This window comes from Thunnus albacares, chromosome 9 (assembly GCF_914725855.1).
Source record: "Thunnus albacares chromosome 9, fThuAlb1.1, whole genome shotgun sequence".
NCBI classification, from domain to species: domain Eukaryota; kingdom Metazoa; phylum Chordata; class Actinopteri; order Scombriformes; family Scombridae; genus Thunnus; species Thunnus albacares.
The window spans coordinates 24,578,415-24,597,610 of record NC_058114.1 but is presented as its reverse complement, the minus strand read 5'-3'; the positions used below and the strand labels follow the sequence as shown (position 1 = coordinate 24,597,610).

Here is a 19,196-nt window from a genome sequence, read left to right as displayed (position 1 = left end):
AATTAATGAATGACTCCCCACATTAATCTCGTAACAGAATACTAAACTCTGTTTGGCCTTGTTAAAACACACAGATCCTTAAAATCCAACAAGGAAAAATTAGATCAAGTTACCTGAAAATCTGTTCATGTGCTGAACTCTAAAACAGAAGAAAGTAAGATGGATGTTTACAAATAGAAGCTTTTACTGAACACAGAGACATCAACGGCCCCGGGGGGCATCTTCCCCCATCTTACCCAGGTAAGTTGATTTACAACAGGCAGCAGAAATTTCACAAATGATACAGTAACACTGACATAAACCTCCTTTTATAACAGTTTACTACCTTAAATCGTATAATGTCCCTGTGCTTTATGTTATATTATAAGAACTTTATGAGATATGAACACATTTGTATAAAAGCAATCTACTGTGTAGTGTCTGGTAACTAAGTGACCTGGTTTCAGGCTCATGTTTTGCAAGTGTATGCATGCTTAGATTTTGAGATGAGGGGCCCTTTGGACACACATACCTAAAAGGCCTTTTGTCCTGTCTAACAGCCCCCACCCCAAAACTATGTGTTTGCTATGACATGTTCAAAGTCAAGATTTTTTTCAGATGACTTTTGAGTCAATCCTTTGACTCCCCAGTAAGAAGTATTAATAACAGTCTCTTCACACAGGCTGTAGAGCCCCAGGGTCTGTGCACGGTGGGCCTGTTTAGTAATTTATCTACTGTGCAACATTCATCAAGTGAGGCCTGTGTTTAAGTCAAGTCAATTTTAAGTCAATTTTTATTTATAGAGCGCCAAATCACAACAGAAGTGATCTCAGGGCACTTTTCACATAGAGCAAGTCTAGGCCATACTCTTTCATTTACGGAGACCCAACATTCCCCTGTGAGGAAGAACTTGGCAGCAGTGGCAAGGAAAAACTCTCTTTTAACGGGAAGAAACCTGGAGTGGAACCACACTCTTTAATGTGACACTGCAGCACATCAGAGGAAGAAACTAATACGTTCATATATATGTTCATATATGGTGTGAACATAAAGTTTGTGGTTGGCTGCTGAGTGGATGTTTGAACATTTCAGCCATCACATTTTATCAGTGATGGAGGACATATTGAGACGCTTAAAGTACTTATTATACAGCAGAATGGCCTCTGTCAGTGTTATATGACTATACATTAGATTATTATTATTGATGCATGTAAGCAGCTTTTAACTGTAGCACTGCAGCTGTCAAGGGAGCTGATTTAAACTCCTCTATATAAACTGTTGTGTCTAAGCTGTACTTAAGTACTTAGTTGCTTTCCAGCAATGCATTTTATTGCAGTTTCATTTAATCTCCTCAGTCGATCAGCTTTAATGTCGTGTTTAAATAAGTGAAGAGTGATGTCACACGAGGTGGCTTTTCACACACAAACCCAGCCGGTAGACCTCCAGCAGTTGGGACAAAGGTCTTCTCCTGAGCTGGACGAGGTAGAACGGGACAACCCACATGAATAAATGAAACTCAGTTTCAGCAATCTTCAAGTTTTTATTTGTTTACAAAGTTAAGATTGCAAGTTCATATAGTCCTTCCTTTAATGAGTAGAAAACCTTTTTAAAGAATTAGTCAAAAGGCACAAATTTTACAATATATACATTTGGATCTAAATTATAAATATATAGAAAACAAAAGCACAACCCAGAATAAAAGTGCTGAACACAGTTTCTTTTTTTTTCTTTTTTTTTTACAGAAAAAATAGGCTTTGTTTTAAAAATACATACAATCAGTAGCATGTTTTTTGTTTCATTTTTTTGTTAGCAATAAATTATTTGAGAGTGATAACATTTATAGAATATGCAAACGGTGGAGAAACGAGAAAGATGGTTACAGTATACACGGAGCAATCCATCATAGATCATCAGAAACACAACAAGCTTGCAACGCTCAATCATAACCAACAGAGAACAGTAACTTGATTATGCCATTCTTAGTGCAAAATGATAATAAAATGATAAAATGCCTAACTATACTAGTGAAGGATTCTTTAAAAGAAAAACGCTTTTTTTCCTACAAATGCGGTCCATATCCCTCAAATGCATAAAGCTTTATTTGCGTGGCTATAAAACAGAAATTGAAGGCAAATCTTTTGTAGACTGTGATGTCTGGGAATGTGCCTGATGAGGAATATTAAAAGCAAAACTATTGAGGATACAAAGAACACATGCTATTATCAGATGCTACGAATAAAAAGTGATGCAAGAACAAGAATTCAGAGATACTGTGAGCAAGTCAGTCTGATCCAAAACATGTTGCACTGAGGGAGGCTGAAGGCTTGGACAGATCAATTGCACATTTCAGTATTAATCCAGGTGCGAATTGACTCAAAAAATATCTGTCAGCTTTAACATGAATTACACGTCCAACAACTGCAACACAAATAAAAATAAAACTGTCCACAGAAAATAATGTTCCTTAAAAAGAAACAAACTTTGATCTTTGCCCTAAGAAGGCATAAACATTTAGAATCACTGACATTTTCACAAGGACAAAACGACAAACCCATCACATTAAGTCTAGAACATAAATACAGCAAGAATCACAGCACAGAGTTAAGAAAAACATAGGACATGTACTGGTTAGTTTCACCACTGTTATAAGGGGAAATGATATATTTCTGCTAACGCCCCACCGTTACACCTTTTGTAGGTTTCTTCCTGAGATTGATAAAAGATCTGATATTATAGAACAAGTAACTTTAGGGGTGTCTGTGGAATACTTTGGTATCTCTCTGCAAACTCAAGGCCTAACAAAGGTCTACAAGTTGGAGAAACAATTCTACTTGAGGAAAGCAAAACTGAAATGAGCAGAAATGAATCCAGACACTGTACAGCAGTACAGAACAGTGCAATCTTATTTGGTGGCAGGTTTTAATAGAATTTGTCTTATAGTAATCTTGAAAACTAGAAACTTCCCTGACCAAACATTTCATTAACTATTCCAATAATAAGCAGGATAACATATCTAAAATCTAAATATCCCTTAAATATAAATAACAATAATTTTTATAACAACTGACTAAAACATCAAGAACGCATCGCGTTCATCTCGTGAAAACTTACTATACAAAGGTTTATGCATTTCAGAATCTGATTAACTAAACTATGAAGCACAACAGAAATAAGAAGATTCATACCATGCAAAGGTAACCACAAAGCTTTGCCTGTTGAGCGTAAACAGTACTTAGGCATTTGTGTTTCATAACAAATAGAATACGGTTTTATTGCTTTTTGATCACTTGAACTTATCCCGGCGTTTTGTCATGAATGAACTACAGTGCATTGTTTTCACACAAAGATGGCCAGATCTTACAGGTTTTAAAAGATGTATCATCATACACAGTGAATATTACAAATCTGCACGTTTCAGATGTTTTTATAGCCTTGACGCCTGAAATGAAAACATTCAATCTGACATTTGTTCAATTCTGAACTCTTCTTGTACCCAGCGTTCAAAAGTTACTGCTATTATCAAAGCAAGATTTTAGTTTAAAAACAGCAGGATTTTGCTTTTCAGACTCAAGACAATAAAAACTGGAACATTTTTTAATACCTTGTTATCCACTGTAATTAATGACTGAAAACAAATATTTTTATATCCATGTTGGTCAAAATGACACAAAAACAACTACGCAATCGAGACTTTCCTGAGAAATTTAAAATCAAATCAAACCAGGAGTCACATCACTAAATGTTATCGTCAGCTCTAAAAAAAGGAAAAAGGGGGGGGGAGGGTGAGATATATTTTTGGACATTTTTTTTTTATCCATGCTGCTCAATAATCCATGTCATACTGACCCTTGCACATCGCCTTTTCACCAGGGACAGACAGGAGGACACAGATAAAGGACAAGTCTGGCTCCACAGACAATCATACGAGCACATACAGGCTTAATGGAGGCTTCTTCCTGAAACACACCACCAACATAGTGTAACACCAACGACAACTGACTGACTGAGGGGGCTAAAAGTTAAATACAAATATACCATATTAAATTAAAATGAAATCCAACGCTCAAGAGTACAAATCTATACATTAGGCTACATTGATTTTTAAAGACTGCATTTATAGATTTCTCCAAAGGCACTGTTTGCAACAGCAGACTGCTCTTCCTCTCCCTTTTTCCTCACACTAGTGTTCATACAAGCAGGGAGAGAAACAAGAGGGAGCATGTAGAAGAAATGAAAACTGAGGCATTTCATGGCTAACCAGCTAAAAAGGTGATTTTTTTTTCTCTTGTCTTCCAGTTCAGCACTATCTTTTGTTTCACTCAAACCAAGCCTTGCATACAGCCTTGTAATTCTCAAGACAGACGGCCATGAAGCGAAGTAACGGTAAAGCAAAAAGTCTAAAAGATGTGGTTTTAACTGGTGAAAGGCATTTAGAGCTTCCAGCAACTTCACCAATCATACCTCGTAAAGTCAGCAGCCGGAGGTTTGTTCTAACACAAGGATTTCCTCGATGAATGAGCTTTTTTTTTGTTTTGTTTTTTTGACAGGTCGAATGAATAAAATACAGTTATAATGGGGTTTTTTTGCCTTTTTTTTTTTTTTTTTTTTTTTTTTTCTTTTTTCCTTTTTTAAACAGCTGCCTTTCACTGTGGAGGACACACTTTGGTGCAGAAATCTGATATTGATCGAGCCCGCTATCACCTTAACAGCCTCGAGCGGGTTGAACGCTACAGGTGGACAGAGAAAAAGGTGAGCCGAGCGCAGGACAGGCAGTGACGTGACTATAGGCCCTGAGGGGAGAGGGAGTAGGTCCGAGGGTGCGATCATAGACAGCAGCCAACGACACACGATCTGCTTTAAAAGACAAAACGAAAAATACCTAAAGGAAAACAAAAAGTCCGGATGAGCTGTTGCTGTTCAAAGGTCTTAGTCTTGTTGCCGGTAGTGAATGACAGACTTGCGGTCTGGTCCGGCCTGTAGCATGCTGTTCAGAGCCTCGCGGACGTCAAGAGCGCCGGAACTGCAGTGGCCGTTGGGTAAGGAAAGAGAGTCTGATTGGGAGAGGAGATAGTTGGAGGGGAAGTGAGAGGAAGAATTGGAGAACAGAGAAGAGGAGGGGGACGGGCTGGAGAAGAGAGAGGAAGACGATGATGGTGGGACGAGTGTAGGTGCTGGCAGGAGGCTGGGGGAGGCGTGAGGGACCAGGTTGTTTGTCACAGAAGAGGAGGAGGACGTGGAGGAAGAGCCGGAGGAGGTAGAGGATGAGGGGCTTTCTGTATGGGTATCTGGGGGGACAGAGGCAAAGTTCAATAAATCTAGTATGTCTTGGTGGTTATTGGCCATCAAGCTGTGGTTCTGCTGCTGTGTGGCCTGCAGATGTTGCTGCTGCTGCTGCTGCTGCTGCTGTTGCTGTTGTAGCAAAAGAGGCTGCTGTATTTGTGCAGCATGCTGGGTATTCGGTGCATTCTGAGGGATCAGAGACTCGAGATTTAAGTCATCTCCGAACACTGCGTGTGTCAGATGTGTGTCCAGATTCAGCCCGCCCTCTGTGGTGTCTGGGGAAGAGGACGGTGAGCCCACAGTCAGATCCAAGATATCATCCAGGGGATTCTTGGAAGACATGTTGGGAGACAGCGCGGTCTGATGGAGTGGAAGAGACTGGTTCTTTAGTTGTGGAATAGAGGGTAAGAAGGACTGGGAGTAAAACTGGGTGAAATTGGGGTTGGGGTTGACCGTGTTGGGCAGACGGCCCTGGTTGTTGTTGTTGTTGGTGGAATTGTTGGGCCAGCTGTTATGAGTCCTTTGCTGGGTTTGGCTGGGATTTCTCTGTAAGGACAACATTATATTCTGGGAGGGCTGCTGTAAAGTGGGCTGGGCTTGCATTCTCAGTAGCTGAGATATATTCGCAGGTTGCGTCCTTGGCAGAGGGTTTTGGTTGAGTTTCTGTTTGAGGATCTGGCTCTGGGCGAGAATGAGGGACTGGTTGAGCATGGGTTTCTGGCTGAACAGATTTTCCAGGAGGTGTTTGTTCTCCTGCTCCATTTTACGCCTGTGCTCCTCAGCCTGCCGTTGCTCCACGGCCTGCTTCTCCTTCTCCTTGCGCCTCCTCTTCACCTCATCGTCCATTTGCAACAGCTCGTCGCGCACGCGGGCCACGCAGTTCTCTGGGATCTTGATACCTGGGACAAATGAGAAGCACATTGATGTTACAGGTGTAAGTGAGGTCAAAACTGAGACTTTACCAAATTATCTGTGAACTGAACACTTTTCAAAACCAGATCTTCCTACTTCACCTATTTCATTTAAACTTGATAATGAATGATGAATAACAATTAACATATTTATGCCAGTGGTGTATTTTTTTCTTTTACATGTTTATGAAAATGGTCCAGTGCACAAAGAAAAATAGACCATGCACTGTATCTGCCTCCTCCTACTGTTGGGTTAACATGGTCAAGCTGAATTGAAACTGTGTTGCAGGTCTACCAAGTGTCACTTATTGTTAATGTCGTGCTAACAAGAGTTCACAGGGGACAAATAAGGAAAGGAAATGACATTTTCATTTCCTCAATTTGTCATAAATCAGTGTCAGCACATTATCAGCATCACATTGGGCTAATGTGAAAAACTCTGGGCTAAACATTAGTATTTGCAGAATATTCTTACCCATATAAAGTCTGAAAACTTAAAAACTTGTACATGTTTATTGGTGAAAAAAAGATCACTTGTGTACTAACCGACTTGCTTGTTATGCTGCTTGGTTTTAAGGCGAACAATCTGCAGGATGCTGGAGCTGGTGATGTCGGACACCACATCAGATACGCGCTTCCACACGCGCAACAGAGCACCACACAACATGTGGTACTGACGGAGGCGCATGCCCTGCAGACACACCTGACCTTCCTCGATTATCTTACACTTCCCATTCCTAGGGAGAGGACAGAGAGGAAAAAGTTAACTCTTTTATGAATACACCTAAAGAGCCGTACATTTCTTGCACATGCATCTTTCAGGAAAACTGTATGACAGGTTGAGGGACTGACTGGCAATCATGCTCTATCTAAATCAGAGACAGCTCCATTCTCACATTTTAAAGATAGTTCAATAATCATTAGAGAGCACATGTGAGACTTGGAGGTTATTTCTTCATGACTAGTTCCTCAGGTGATCTGCAAATCCTTGGGAATGGCATCTAAGCTTAAAACCTCCCTCATAGGATCCTAAGTACTAGCCTGATTGGATCTAGAGAGCCATTAATCCCAAGGGAGGCTGTGGATTCCTGCTTACCAGTTGGCATGGCTACACTTCTTGAAGGAGAAGTTGAACTGGTTCTCCCAGACGTCCTTGGCGTCCTCTGGAGTCACCTGGAAAAGGGGGAAAAAAAACACAGAAATCAGCTCAGAACTCACTTGTTGTATCCACAATTTGTTCAATATTTAACAACAGAGAATCTTTAATAATTATGAGCTGCTTTAAACTTCCAACTACAACTAAAGGTCATATCAGTTTTATCGCATTTCTAATCATTCAGTGTGTCAGAGGAGATGACTCTTGTGTTCAGTGGTCATGAAATGAAAGGTCATTAATCATTTTGTTGTTAAAAAAAGAGTTTAGCTTTAATTTAAAAAAACATGAATATAAAGGAACTCCATCACCTACTTTGACCCATACTTTTAATTCTTATTCATTTCATTGATTATGTTCTTGTTAATGAGTCTGTAACATTGCCACACTGTACTAGTCATTGACAGATTCTGTACTCTTCCATGGCCACAAGGGGGCAGCAGACTCCAAATATTTATTTATATATATATACTGTGTGGATATAATATATACTAGATGCCAATATACACAGACACAACTATTAACCCAACAATACAATGACAATCAAGCCGTCACCTTCCGGTAACGTTGCTGCAGGTTGTCGAGGCTCTCAGGGTGGGTCTGCTTGCCGATGTTGGGCTTGTAGACAATGAAGTTCTTGCCTCGTCCTTGTTCAGCTAGCAGCACACATGGGTGGTTACCTCGCAGCTGTGGGGAAGCAGTACAGACAGTGAATTCTCTTGCTAAGTGTTTCACAGTCTTAGGTACTAAGAAAATCCTTTCAGTGGACATTCATTGCTATTCTGTGAAGTCTGGGTTACATAATAAATCCTATACATCCAGTTTGCTTATTATAACATGGATTCACCTTCAAAGACAGGTAGAATCCCTCTTCAGAACCGCTGAGCTTCAGTGACCTGTTGTAGGCCTCATCCCAGGGCATACCTCTGTCCACACTGATCTACAGGGGCAAAAAGATCAAGAGATTAAAGCAGATGTCCTGTGAAACAGGAGGGGGGCCAAGCAGCCATGCAAACACACACACTGCGGACATGTAGGTGAGAGACTCTTGCATAGACACCCAATCCAATCTAATTTCAATTTAAAAACACACAATCACACAGATATACAGTATAGGTCAATAAAATAAATCATCCATCAGTCATGCATGTTCCCAACACTCTCTCAATACTTGCTAAACTGGTACAAGCTGTGCAGCATTCTGTTTGGGTGCCAGCTTTGAAATGTCAAACGCAGGTTACGTTTGCAGCCTGCAGCCAACAGCTAAAAGCAGAAGACACCAGTAATTATCCTGTTCTCACCTCCCACTAGTGTCTAGGCTCCTCAGCCCCAAGCTAAGCCTGTATGATCACAGTCTAACTGCTAACAAAGTGACATCAATCATAAAATCCCACACCGAAGCTACTTGAGTTACGTCTCGGTGTGCAGGTTATGTGAATTATATAGTTGTATACAAAAACTGTTTGCAGTGTAAAAAAAATCAAAAAATTCTTTTTAAAAGTTTTTTTTTTTTTGGCTTTTTTATTGCCTTTAATTGATAGTGGGCAGAGAAGAGGCAGACAGGAAATGAGAGGAGATAGAGATGGGTATGACATTCAACAAAGGTCCCTGGCTGGAATCAAACCGGGGATGTTGCAATTATGAGGCATGCGCAGCAGCCATCTGGCAACCAGGGCGCTCCAAAAATTCTTAAGAGACTTATACAAGTCATAAGTGGTATTTGTTATCTAATCTGTGAAGATTGCCTAACTGCCACTGATCATCAACTTTTCATTGTTTTGGTTTTTTGGGATCTTACATGTTCTCCTGGATTCAACTCACATGAGAAAGCACATGGTTTTCATTTTTTGGACATCATATATATTCAAAGAATCTCTTCTGGGTCACTCTAGCTTTCTTGGCAGGTACAACAAAGAAGTGTGCATTCTGACCAAGACAAAGGTCACATCATTTGTGTGATGTGTGATGCTCCACGATCAGCCTTTATCTGTAAATGTGCCTGTGCTCATCAGACTGCCCGCTGCCCCTCTTGAAGCTGCTACATCATTCTCCTCTCATGGCTATCAGAATACAGCTGCCCACATATCCACATACCTTATAGAGAACAACTTGTCCGTCCTGAGGGTTTCCGACTGTCAAGAAAGTTTCCTGCTTCTCTTCATAGATCTCATCGTTACCTGGGGCAAGGTCTGTCAGGGACACGAAAGAACAAGTTAACTAAAACTATTACTCACATTTGATGATTAAGAATCATCTTAAAACAATCCAATATGAAGGATGTTGACAGAGATAATTGAAGAAAGGAACAGCAAACATAGGTCATTATAACATAGGTTATTGAAATAATGGATTTATAACTGGTGCTTTTTAGTGAGACCTAAAACCATGTCTAAAAATTTCTGGGTTGCACTTGACCTCCATACCTAGGATTCCCATGTCATATTTGCCCTCCTTCTTGTCCTTCTCGATCAGGTAGTCAAAATTGTCAGTGAAGTACTGGAAGAGATGGTTTTGCTTGTGAACCTCCAGGCCCAGGATGCGATTTAGGAACTTGGTGATGCTGCAGTCTGGGATAAAAACACAACACAGTACAATTAATGCCAGACAGATGAACACAGCTGAGTTAAATTTCACAGGAGGTGGCCTGAGTTGACGCATTCTGGCACCACTGGCATAAAAGTTGCCTGCATGCTCCTGAGTACTCTACCTTTCTCAGTATTGATCCCAAAGCGAGGCTCCCTACAAAAGATGCCCACGTCCATCATTCCATGTTTCATATCTAAAAACAAAGAAAAACATATTGATGAGGATCAAACACAGAAAACGTTGTGCTGGTGAAGCTGTTCTCTGTCCACAGATGCTGACAAATCTCAAACATACCTCTGAAGAACATGGATTCACCCCCAGGGTAAGTTTTGGGAGGGGGCACCTTGTTATCTATGTGGCCAAGAATTGCTTTGGTGATTTTATCCAGAGCCTTGGTACCATACTGCAAGAAAAAGGAAAACGTAATCGATAAATTCTCTCAGAAGGCTCATTTGGCAACTTACAATGAATGTAACAACAAGAGATCATGTACACCACTAAGACTGAAAAAAAACCTTAAATTGTTTAAGTTAAAAAGAGGCTTATTTTCACACTTGGGGGGCTTTTAAGTTTTCCTACCTTGTTCTCGAAATTGTACTTGCTCAGGTCTCTGGATTCAGTGGCTCTTCTGTCTCCATGGGTTAATGCACCCTGCAAAGTGGATTAGCAACAGTATTATTACTAGTATTAGCAGTATTAGGTTTACAGCCTTCAGAGCATCATCACACTAATACAGATTGACACAGTGACATGGGATAAATCTGTGTTTGCTGTTGATAGGAATGGGCCAGCGTGCATTATCCAACCTGGCTTCACTGCTCAGGTCATTGTGTGATAGCATTCCTACATCTTATAAAAGGATTACTGTATACTTACTATACAATTATTGCGGGATTAATATGACCTTAGAGCAGATAATAGCATTGACTTCCAGTCGTTTCAACCATCAATTCTACTCTTCTCAATCTGAGAGATACTTGACATGATTGTAGAATCACTGTGTTAACTTTTTATAACATTGCCAAATTAAGGAAGTGTAAAAAATTATACAACTTCATTCACATGTTTAATCTCAATGGTTAACACTGCGGCTACCACTTTCAATGAACTGAGATTTCACACATCCGCTAAGCAAATATTATTCTGTAATTCACCAGTGATACGGTATAGAACAGTACAGTCATGAACATCTGTCAAATAATCAAGGATTTAACCTTTGACAATATATCTCATATGAAAGGGTCACATTTTTTAGACAGAGGTACATTTTCTCTGCATCAAACAGCAGCATGTGAAAGTGTCACTCCATACACGAGATAGTGTGATTATATAGCCTGGTCTCTGTCCAGGGTGTCAGAGGAAATCAATGAGCATGATGTATGAGGTAGAACTTCTTTTGCGGCCTACTGACAACATTTTGTATCTCAGGCGACGTTTTGCACGATGACAACTTGAGACATGAGACAACTGAGACAGAAATCAATTAAGAGAACATTTTTGTTTGACCACAGCCGTATTCTGTTGTCTTTCCGTTTTATCAACCTTTCATAGGAACTGCGAGGGAGGTGATGGGAAATGTAGAGGAAGCAGACTCGACAGCAGACCAGCCTTGTAGCCAGCTGCTGGCTCTGCCCACACAGAAAAATGCCTTGAGATACCAAAACAAAGGGATGTCTTAGCCAAATATGACTTCACTGCTGATCTGGAGTCAGCCGGTTACAAAGGTATTCAACGGTCTAGTTTGAGTGACTCAGTGTGTGAACTTGTGTTGTATCAGGTTTTATCAGGCTGGCGAGCAGAGATGTGACCTATTGTCAACATGGATTTACCGTACACAGCTGGCAAACACAGGAATGACTTCCTGGAACTGCCGTCCCCTTTTGCCCTCCTTGCCCTATTTTCCCCCCAAAAGAACTGTCATGCTGTGTCACTATGGAAATAAATGACTGGTGGTGCTGAAATGCATTGATAATTGTGGAAAATGACCATCGACTTATAAATTATCCAGGCATGGTCTTTTTTTTTTCTCTGCTTATTCAGTTTTCCATGATTGAGTCGGAGAAGGGAAAGACCCAGAATCTCTTGAGGTTTGTGGAGAAAAGTTGATGTAACTTCAAGTACCAACAATAAAAGAGACTCTATGGAGAGTCTCTTGATTATGGAATACCACAGAAAACAAAAAGGACAGAAGGTGACGGCAGGGTGAAGAGACAAACGACAAAGAGTCGATGGCAACCAAGAGCATAAAAATCAATAAACACAAAACACAGATTCTCTCTGTTTACAGTAGAATGATTGTTCTCACACTCTATAAGACAATAAGATCAAAAGTATTATTTTCTCATGAGGCAGAATTCACTTAATTAAAGGAAAAATAAGAAATAAATGTGGCACATACAAAACATGCCAGTGCAACACACACACACACATCTACAAGGCTGAGATATTTACCAAGCTCTCTAGTCTTTTAGCCACTATGGAGGCGAAACGTCTCTCCCCAGCTAACTCCGAGATGAGGAAGATGTACTCTGGGGCCGTCACCTGATTGGACCGATGGGTACGACCTGGAAAGAAAAAGAAAAGATGATGATAAGAGAGAATCTGTGTGACCAATCAGTATATTAGTATTCAATATCAAAGTATGTGGGAATCGTTATGAGATCTAGTTGATTTAAAATATTATGTCTTGAGGTGATTCAATTACACACGAGTAGTATAGGATGATGCTTATTGTGTGATACAAAAATAAATTTCACTCCAACTTATGTTTATGTCATTTTGTGTGTAACGGCTCTTGTTTCAACACGCTGTAATAATATCAACAGCTGGACAGACAAAAAAATATATTTTAACAAAAACAAGTTACTGATTTCAGCCTCACTGGTAAAATGAGTAAATCATTAGAAACAGAGAAGTAAGAAGGGGATATTATTGGTGACATGATAAGATCAGCAACATCAAATGACTGAGAAATGTGATCCTAACACTCTAAGAGAAGATCAGTTTGAACAGGGTGTTTTTCGCTCACCAAAAAACAACAAAAAATTCCACAAGGTTTTTCTGTGGAAGTCTCCTCGACCTCCGAAGAATCTCTTAAGAGGAAATAACTATGACTGCCTGTGTGTGTGTGTGTATGTATTGCTGCAATACATGCGTGAATGTGTACAACAACAGGCATGCAGACATGCGCACACACACACACACACTTAAATGAAGAGCTTCACATCAAGCAGGAGAGCTACTAATGGACAGAATTACTTTAGCAGTTTGCTAATTACTATAAACATTTAATTCATCAGCTACTCTGTGATGGCGTGTGTTTGTGTGTGTGTGTGTTTGGCCTACTAAATCCATGTGCTTTGAAGCTAAAAAATTGCTATTAACTAATGGAATAAACAAGGTGCATATATGAACAAAATGTTTACATATTGTGAGTGAAATGACTGAAATTATCAACACCTCATATTACCAGCAGTGTTGCAGTGAGAAAACATAACATTTTGTCATAATTTGGTCATCTTTGGCCTAAACATGAGACATAAAACCTAGGTAGGACTCCTCAGAGTGACCCTCTCCTGCAGAGGGCAGAGATAAGCCTGTGTTTTCACCTATTACAACATGAAGTACACAGTAAAAAACTTGCACTTCATTGACAAACAAGTGATGACACCATTCTAAAAATTTTGGTTAACACTTGTGTGATGAGTCGCAATAAGTCATTTTTAGAGGAACTTTACATATGTGTGAAGTCTTGATGCCATAATAAAGAAAAGAGAAATGAAAAGTTACGAATGGGGGAGAAAATAGGATATAATGTGAACTATAGTTTAATTTCTTCTCAAGCGTTTACTCTGCTGAACCTTTGAAAGACTCATTGTAACTGCATTTTGTCTGGCTCACCAAACTGCTGAATGGCTCTGTCTGCACTCCAAGGCAGCTCCAGGGTCATGTGGACCCTGCGCCTCTGGTTTTTCACTCGCTTGTCCGCCTGAAGGGAAATCCCGGAGCTGGCTGCCTCTGAGATGATGGCCACCAACTGGAGGAAAAAGAAAGGTCTGCATTATTATTACTGAAGTTTATAAAGCAGTAAATTTCTTTTAGATATAGCTCGGTCCAGCCATTCAAGTAATGAAAACAACAATTCTGAATTGCATGCTACAGTATATCTTTATCTCTTAAGTGTATTTGACCTTCTCTCCGCTCATGAAGCGGTCTTTCTCCTTGAGGTTGATGTGGTCGATGGTAAGACCCTGCTCAGCCCGTGACTCATAGCGGACGCTGCCATCAAGACGCCGCACCACACGACCTTTACGACCAGTCATCTGCAGAAAAAAAAAAATTAGAAAAATGTAAATGTGTTACATATTTTTGGTGCTGATGTCTTAACATTCATTCGATCATTTAAAGGGTGACAAACATGTGAATCCCACCACCACCATTTAGGCTTATTAGGCTCATACCTCTGAGACTTTATCTGGTCCTCCAAACTGATCGATGAGCTCGTCCAACGTATTGAGAGGTAGTTCTTTTCCCAGCTCGGATATTTTGTTGAGGAGTCCCTGCTTCATCTCCTCTATCCTGGCTGTGAATACAAAGCAGAGGGGACATTAACTTTGTAACTCCAGAAGGCCAAAGTTATAAAAATAACAGGGCGTGGCGGACTACGGTGTCAGCTACTGACTAAAATATCTTTAATTGGATGATCCTCTTAGACATCACTCCTGATGACAACACTGAACCAAAGAAAAAAGGCACCTCGTTAGTTTTCCTACCTGTCTGACAGCTAGTTTGGTTCACAAAGATGACATCGTCGTTGTCTAGCAGGGAGTCTGGCGAGGAGTTGGAGTCGGTGTCCATGCCATCGGAGTCACTACTGGTGTCATCACTGATGTTGATCACACCACCGCTGTCCACTGTGTGCTTGGGTACCTTGGTCTGGCGACCTCGAGGTTTCCCTGATTTGTGGCCACAACAGGATATTAGAGTAAGAAACAAGAAGTGCAGCTCAACAACACTTTCTGTATTATCAGTGACTGAGATGATTAGAAAGATGAAAAAGGGCATTTCACTCTGAATCAAGGGTGTCAAATGGTATACCAACAACTTCTTTACATTCTTACAAACAACACTCTGTTAGCTGCTAAATTAGACTGCAGGGCAAATGTCTGACATGTCAGCCGAACGCTGGCTACATACAAAAATAGTGAAAAACATGACATGAAATTATTTTAATACTATTTACATAATATTTTGTGACAAATGCATCATCTTCACTTACGTTTTCTCTTATTCCCTGGTGCCTTCTCTCTTCTCTGTTTCTCTGAAGGGAAATGTTTTGTTACGAGAGACTGGAATACTCCCCTAAAGGAAAGAGGAAGAGAAGAAAAAAAAAAGAAGAAACTTTTAACCTGACGGCAAAGCAATCAGGACAAAATAGGACAGTTACACACTCTGTACATTCCTGATTTGGCCGCATTATAGCTGTCAGGTGTTAACAGGCAGATGAACATGTTGTGTGTGGTCTAATATGCTCAGACATTCAGGCATGTCTGCTGAGAGAGGTTTAAGGTCAAACAAGTTCAGAACACTCAGAACTTTACCTTCTCCTCCTCGTTTTCCTTGGATGAGTCATTTGTCGTTTAAATAGCTGCTAATAAGTAAAGAGACTGCCTAGTTTAATTGAGAATAAATGCAGAGGACTTGAACGACATGTCCTGAATACTTATCATTTTACAGAATGTTTGTGGTGAGGACGTGTTCTCCCCAGGCCTGGTAAAATATTTGACATTCTAATGAAGCAAGAAAATGAAATGCAAGAAACCAAAAGACCGCTAGTGTATGTATTCCGGCAAACAGACATTAAACTGGCTCCAAATCAGCAAATATTCTGTCTGTGAAGTAAGTAATACACCAGCAGTGCTGCCATGTACTAGACATAAACTATTTTGTGAAGAATATAATCAACTACTGAGTAGTGTGTGTATTTCTCTTCACTTTCAGCTGAGAAAAATCCACAGAAAGTAAGCTTTCAGCTGTGCAGACATTTAGTCATTTTTTGTAAATATTCTTTTTAGCAAACCTCAGAAGTCTAAGAAGCTCAGAAATCAATTACTCAATAACATACACACATCTTAACACACACATACAAACTAAACTGACAGACAACATATTTTATTTCACTCACTCTGCTGCAGATACAAATCTGTCAAGATGTCCGTCATTCTCATCCAGGACTTCTCTGGTGCGGGACTCTCCTGTAGACTGTAGGCCAATTACGATGCACTGTTGTGGAGAGAAACAAACACACATCAACAACCAAAACAGGTTTACTGTTTTACCTGAAGTAAACTTCATTGTGAACTCATTCCTGTATCATGATGGAACATCCTTGTGGAATTTTGTAACAACTAAAATAAAACAAAAACAAAAAACAAACAAAAAAAGCAAGCAGTGAAAAGCAGGGTCCAAGCACATAATTTGACGTACATGTATTGTACAACTATTAAACCACAAGAGTTCACAACAGTTGGGCAGAAACAGGAGGATACACACAGCTTGGTGCCAGGCTGGATTTGAACAGGTGACCTTACAGTTAGAGGGCAGGTGTTCAGACCACTAGACCATCAGGACAACACAGATGTCACTGACAGTAGTTGACACTAAACATTAACTTAGTTCTACATACAATTAGTAAAGTACTGCGTAGAAGTCAATGAGAGTGAATAATTTAATGATCAATAACATGCAACAACTTTACCCTAATGAAATTTTTTTGCTGCTGATCACTATGTCATAGTGATTTTTTAAAATGGAGTTATTATAGCGGTCTCTTATGCCTTTAACTCCCAGTGTACAGCAGAGGGAGTAAGAGGTTGAGAGAGGGGGAGTGACAACTAGCACAGGTCCCCTCTGGGACGGTGTGGTTCACAGTCAGCACCGTAAAACCTGGACTATCGGCTCTTCTCATAATCATGCAAAGTTGAATACAACAAAGGTCTATGGGACTGAATGCAGCTGAAATTAAAATATTCACCAAAATTACACATTTACAGATAAATAACTGAAAGACTAATCACACGATTGTTATCAAAAAAGAGATGTTTTTCTGATAGTTTCTGAAATTTGATCAAACATCTGTCAATTTAAAACATTTTGTTTCCACAGTGCATTACACTAAAATATTTATTGCCACTGCACAACTTTTTACTTTTCATCTCCAGAGTCTAAACAATCTGTGACTCAATTTTGGTAGCATTTCAACAATACTTAAAAAGATTTGAGAGTTCATTATGCAGATTTTGAAAAAAAATAGAGTGAAGGTGTTCATAATTAAGTATAAGTTGCAATAGAGCAGTTTCTTCATATATTGTGTGATGTGTTGCAAAAAGAATGAAGTCTGTACAACCTTCTGGTGATTTTTGAAAATCACAGGCAGTTTTGAGATGTAAAAATTTAAAGATTTTGGCGCTCCCAAGTGGCAGAATATCCCACGACTGCACAGCGAGGGTTGGACTTAGCATCTGAACACATGCGTGTCTGGTTTTGGTTACAATTTTGATTTACGAGCATTTATGTAAAAATGAACTAAAAGGCACAGGTTTAAAATGTATAATTTCAAAATGGATTGACGTATCGAAATTTCTTTAATGACTTAAGATCAGTGAAGTCTGTAGACGATCCTGAGTAAGTTTTGTGCGATTGGCCCAGCAATTTCTGACGAAAATTGAGGAAAAGTCGCAAAATTTGACATTTTTAGAGCAGAAGGTCAGTGAAGCAAAGATGCAGATGACTTGAGAGATTAAATGGTGAAAGAATTTTGACCGTAGGCCAAGCCATTTTCAAGATAATTGGGAAAATGTAAACTTGATTATTACAGCGCCACCTTGAGGTCAATGAGTGTCAATTTATGTGCCTGAGTAGTGGGTGGAATTTGCAACCCACTTGCCATTTTTGGTGTTTCTAGGTCTTACAGTTTTTGCTGCACACTTTTAGTGGAAAAAAAGAAGAAAAAGAAGAAGAAAGAGAACAAAAACAACAGGGTTCCACCAGCTTCGCTGCTTGGACCCCTGATGACACAATAAAAACATCCACACCTCACTTATGCAACATATATAGAATTTAATTTCCTGCTTGGATCTTTTTCTGGTTAATTTCTAGTCTTCTAGATTATATATACACTATATGACTCAGCGTTTAAGAGTGTACTGTGCTGACCTTTCCGGCCTCCAGCTCTTTCTGGGCCAGCTCCACCAGGCAGCGGACCTTGGCAGCGATACAGAGGTATTTGAAAAAGCGCTGGTGAGATGACCAGAACTGCCCCCACAGAGACTTCCTGCTGACCAGGCCCAGCTCGTCAGCTGCACGCATGAACACTTGCAGCGCCTCCGCCCACTGGAGAACAAATGTGAATGGTCAGTTAAAAATATAGTGATTTTATCTTGCATGCAATTAGATAGGCATACACAAATATTAGGCAGGCAGCTTATCTTTATATGTGAGAGGCATGACGCTCACCAGTTTGGCAGCTTTGTTGTAGACCAGTTTGAAGTCGCTGTCCAATCCGATCTCTTCAATGCGGAAAGACACACCTGAGAAGCTCAGCTGCCTGGCAATGTACATCCCGCTCACTTTCATGTCCATAGCAACAATCTCCATGGCACCAACACCTCTGTATATAAACAGCATATAAATTATTCGACATAATTCAATCATGGGTCAACCAGCCAAAACCACAACCTGACTGTAAGGAGTTTTCCAGTAAGCACCGCGATTTGAAGATATGTACCCACATGATTCAAAGGCTTCAAACAGACAAAATGCTTTGGAGGGAATTTCTGCAACATGTCACCCTACAAACCTCTTTTCGATGGCATGCAGGAAGTCATCAAAGGTTCTGAAGGGCGTGCCCTCACCCCAGATTCCCAGGCGGCTCATATAAATCATGTTCTTTGGCTCAGAGGCACCTGGAACAAGGATGAAAGAAATATGTATTTTTAAAATCCCCTGTTGTATTGCATTGCATGTAGGTGTGTGTGCATTTGTGTGTCAGCCTACCTGTGGCACTGGCATACACCACTCTGGCCCGCGGCAGCTTGTTTTGCAGATCAAGCACTGCCTTGCCCATCTTTGTAGATGTGGCATTCTTGGCTTTGTGGCATTCATCAAAAATAATCTGTAAAGGGGAGAGGTCAAGGGCAAACAACACAGGACAACAAATGGGACAACACATGGAATGCCGGCTTATGTTAGATGGATGTTGCATGTGAGGTTGTTCAAATGAAAGGATA

The 19,196-nt window shown here is 40.2% G+C and overlaps 1 protein-coding gene across 6 annotated transcripts in view; it reads right to left on the bottom strand.

The window, feature by feature from the left end:
* Positions 1-1,499: 1,499 nt before the first annotated feature.
* The window catches only part of si:ch73-63e15.2 (protein strawberry notch homolog 2), a 68,970-nt gene continuing 51,273 nt past the window's right edge, over positions 1,500-19,196 (bottom strand). For all 6 annotated transcript variants that reach the window (XM_044361476.1, XM_044361477.1, XM_044361480.1 and 3 more), the window contains 21 exons: positions 18,964-19,081; positions 18,767-18,872; positions 18,424-18,577; positions 18,124-18,300; positions 16,094-16,191; positions 15,188-15,270; positions 14,682-14,864; positions 14,370-14,491; positions 14,100-14,231; positions 13,810-13,945; positions 12,361-12,473; positions 10,489-10,560; positions 10,204-10,312; positions 10,031-10,102; positions 9,747-9,890; positions 9,418-9,512; positions 8,171-8,263; positions 7,879-8,010; positions 7,267-7,343; positions 6,717-6,907; positions 1,500-6,158 (listed from right to left, as the gene is read on the bottom strand). In XM_044361476.1, coding sequence (XP_044217411.1) covers positions 4,906-6,158; positions 6,717-6,907; positions 7,267-7,343; positions 7,879-8,010; positions 8,171-8,263; positions 9,418-9,512; positions 9,747-9,890; positions 10,031-10,102; positions 10,204-10,312; positions 10,489-10,560; positions 12,361-12,473; positions 13,810-13,945; positions 14,100-14,231; positions 14,370-14,491; positions 14,682-14,864; positions 15,188-15,270; positions 16,094-16,191; positions 18,124-18,300; positions 18,424-18,577; positions 18,767-18,872; positions 18,964-19,081 — 3,660 coding nt within the window. In that variant the 3' untranslated portion in view covers positions 1,500-4,905. The remainder of the gene's footprint in view (positions 6,159-6,716; positions 6,908-7,266; positions 7,344-7,878; positions 8,011-8,170; positions 8,264-9,417; positions 9,513-9,746; positions 9,891-10,030; positions 10,103-10,203; positions 10,313-10,488; positions 10,561-12,360; positions 12,474-13,809; positions 13,946-14,099; positions 14,232-14,369; positions 14,492-14,681; positions 14,865-15,187; positions 15,271-16,093; positions 16,192-18,123; positions 18,301-18,423; positions 18,578-18,766; positions 18,873-18,963; positions 19,082-19,196) is intronic.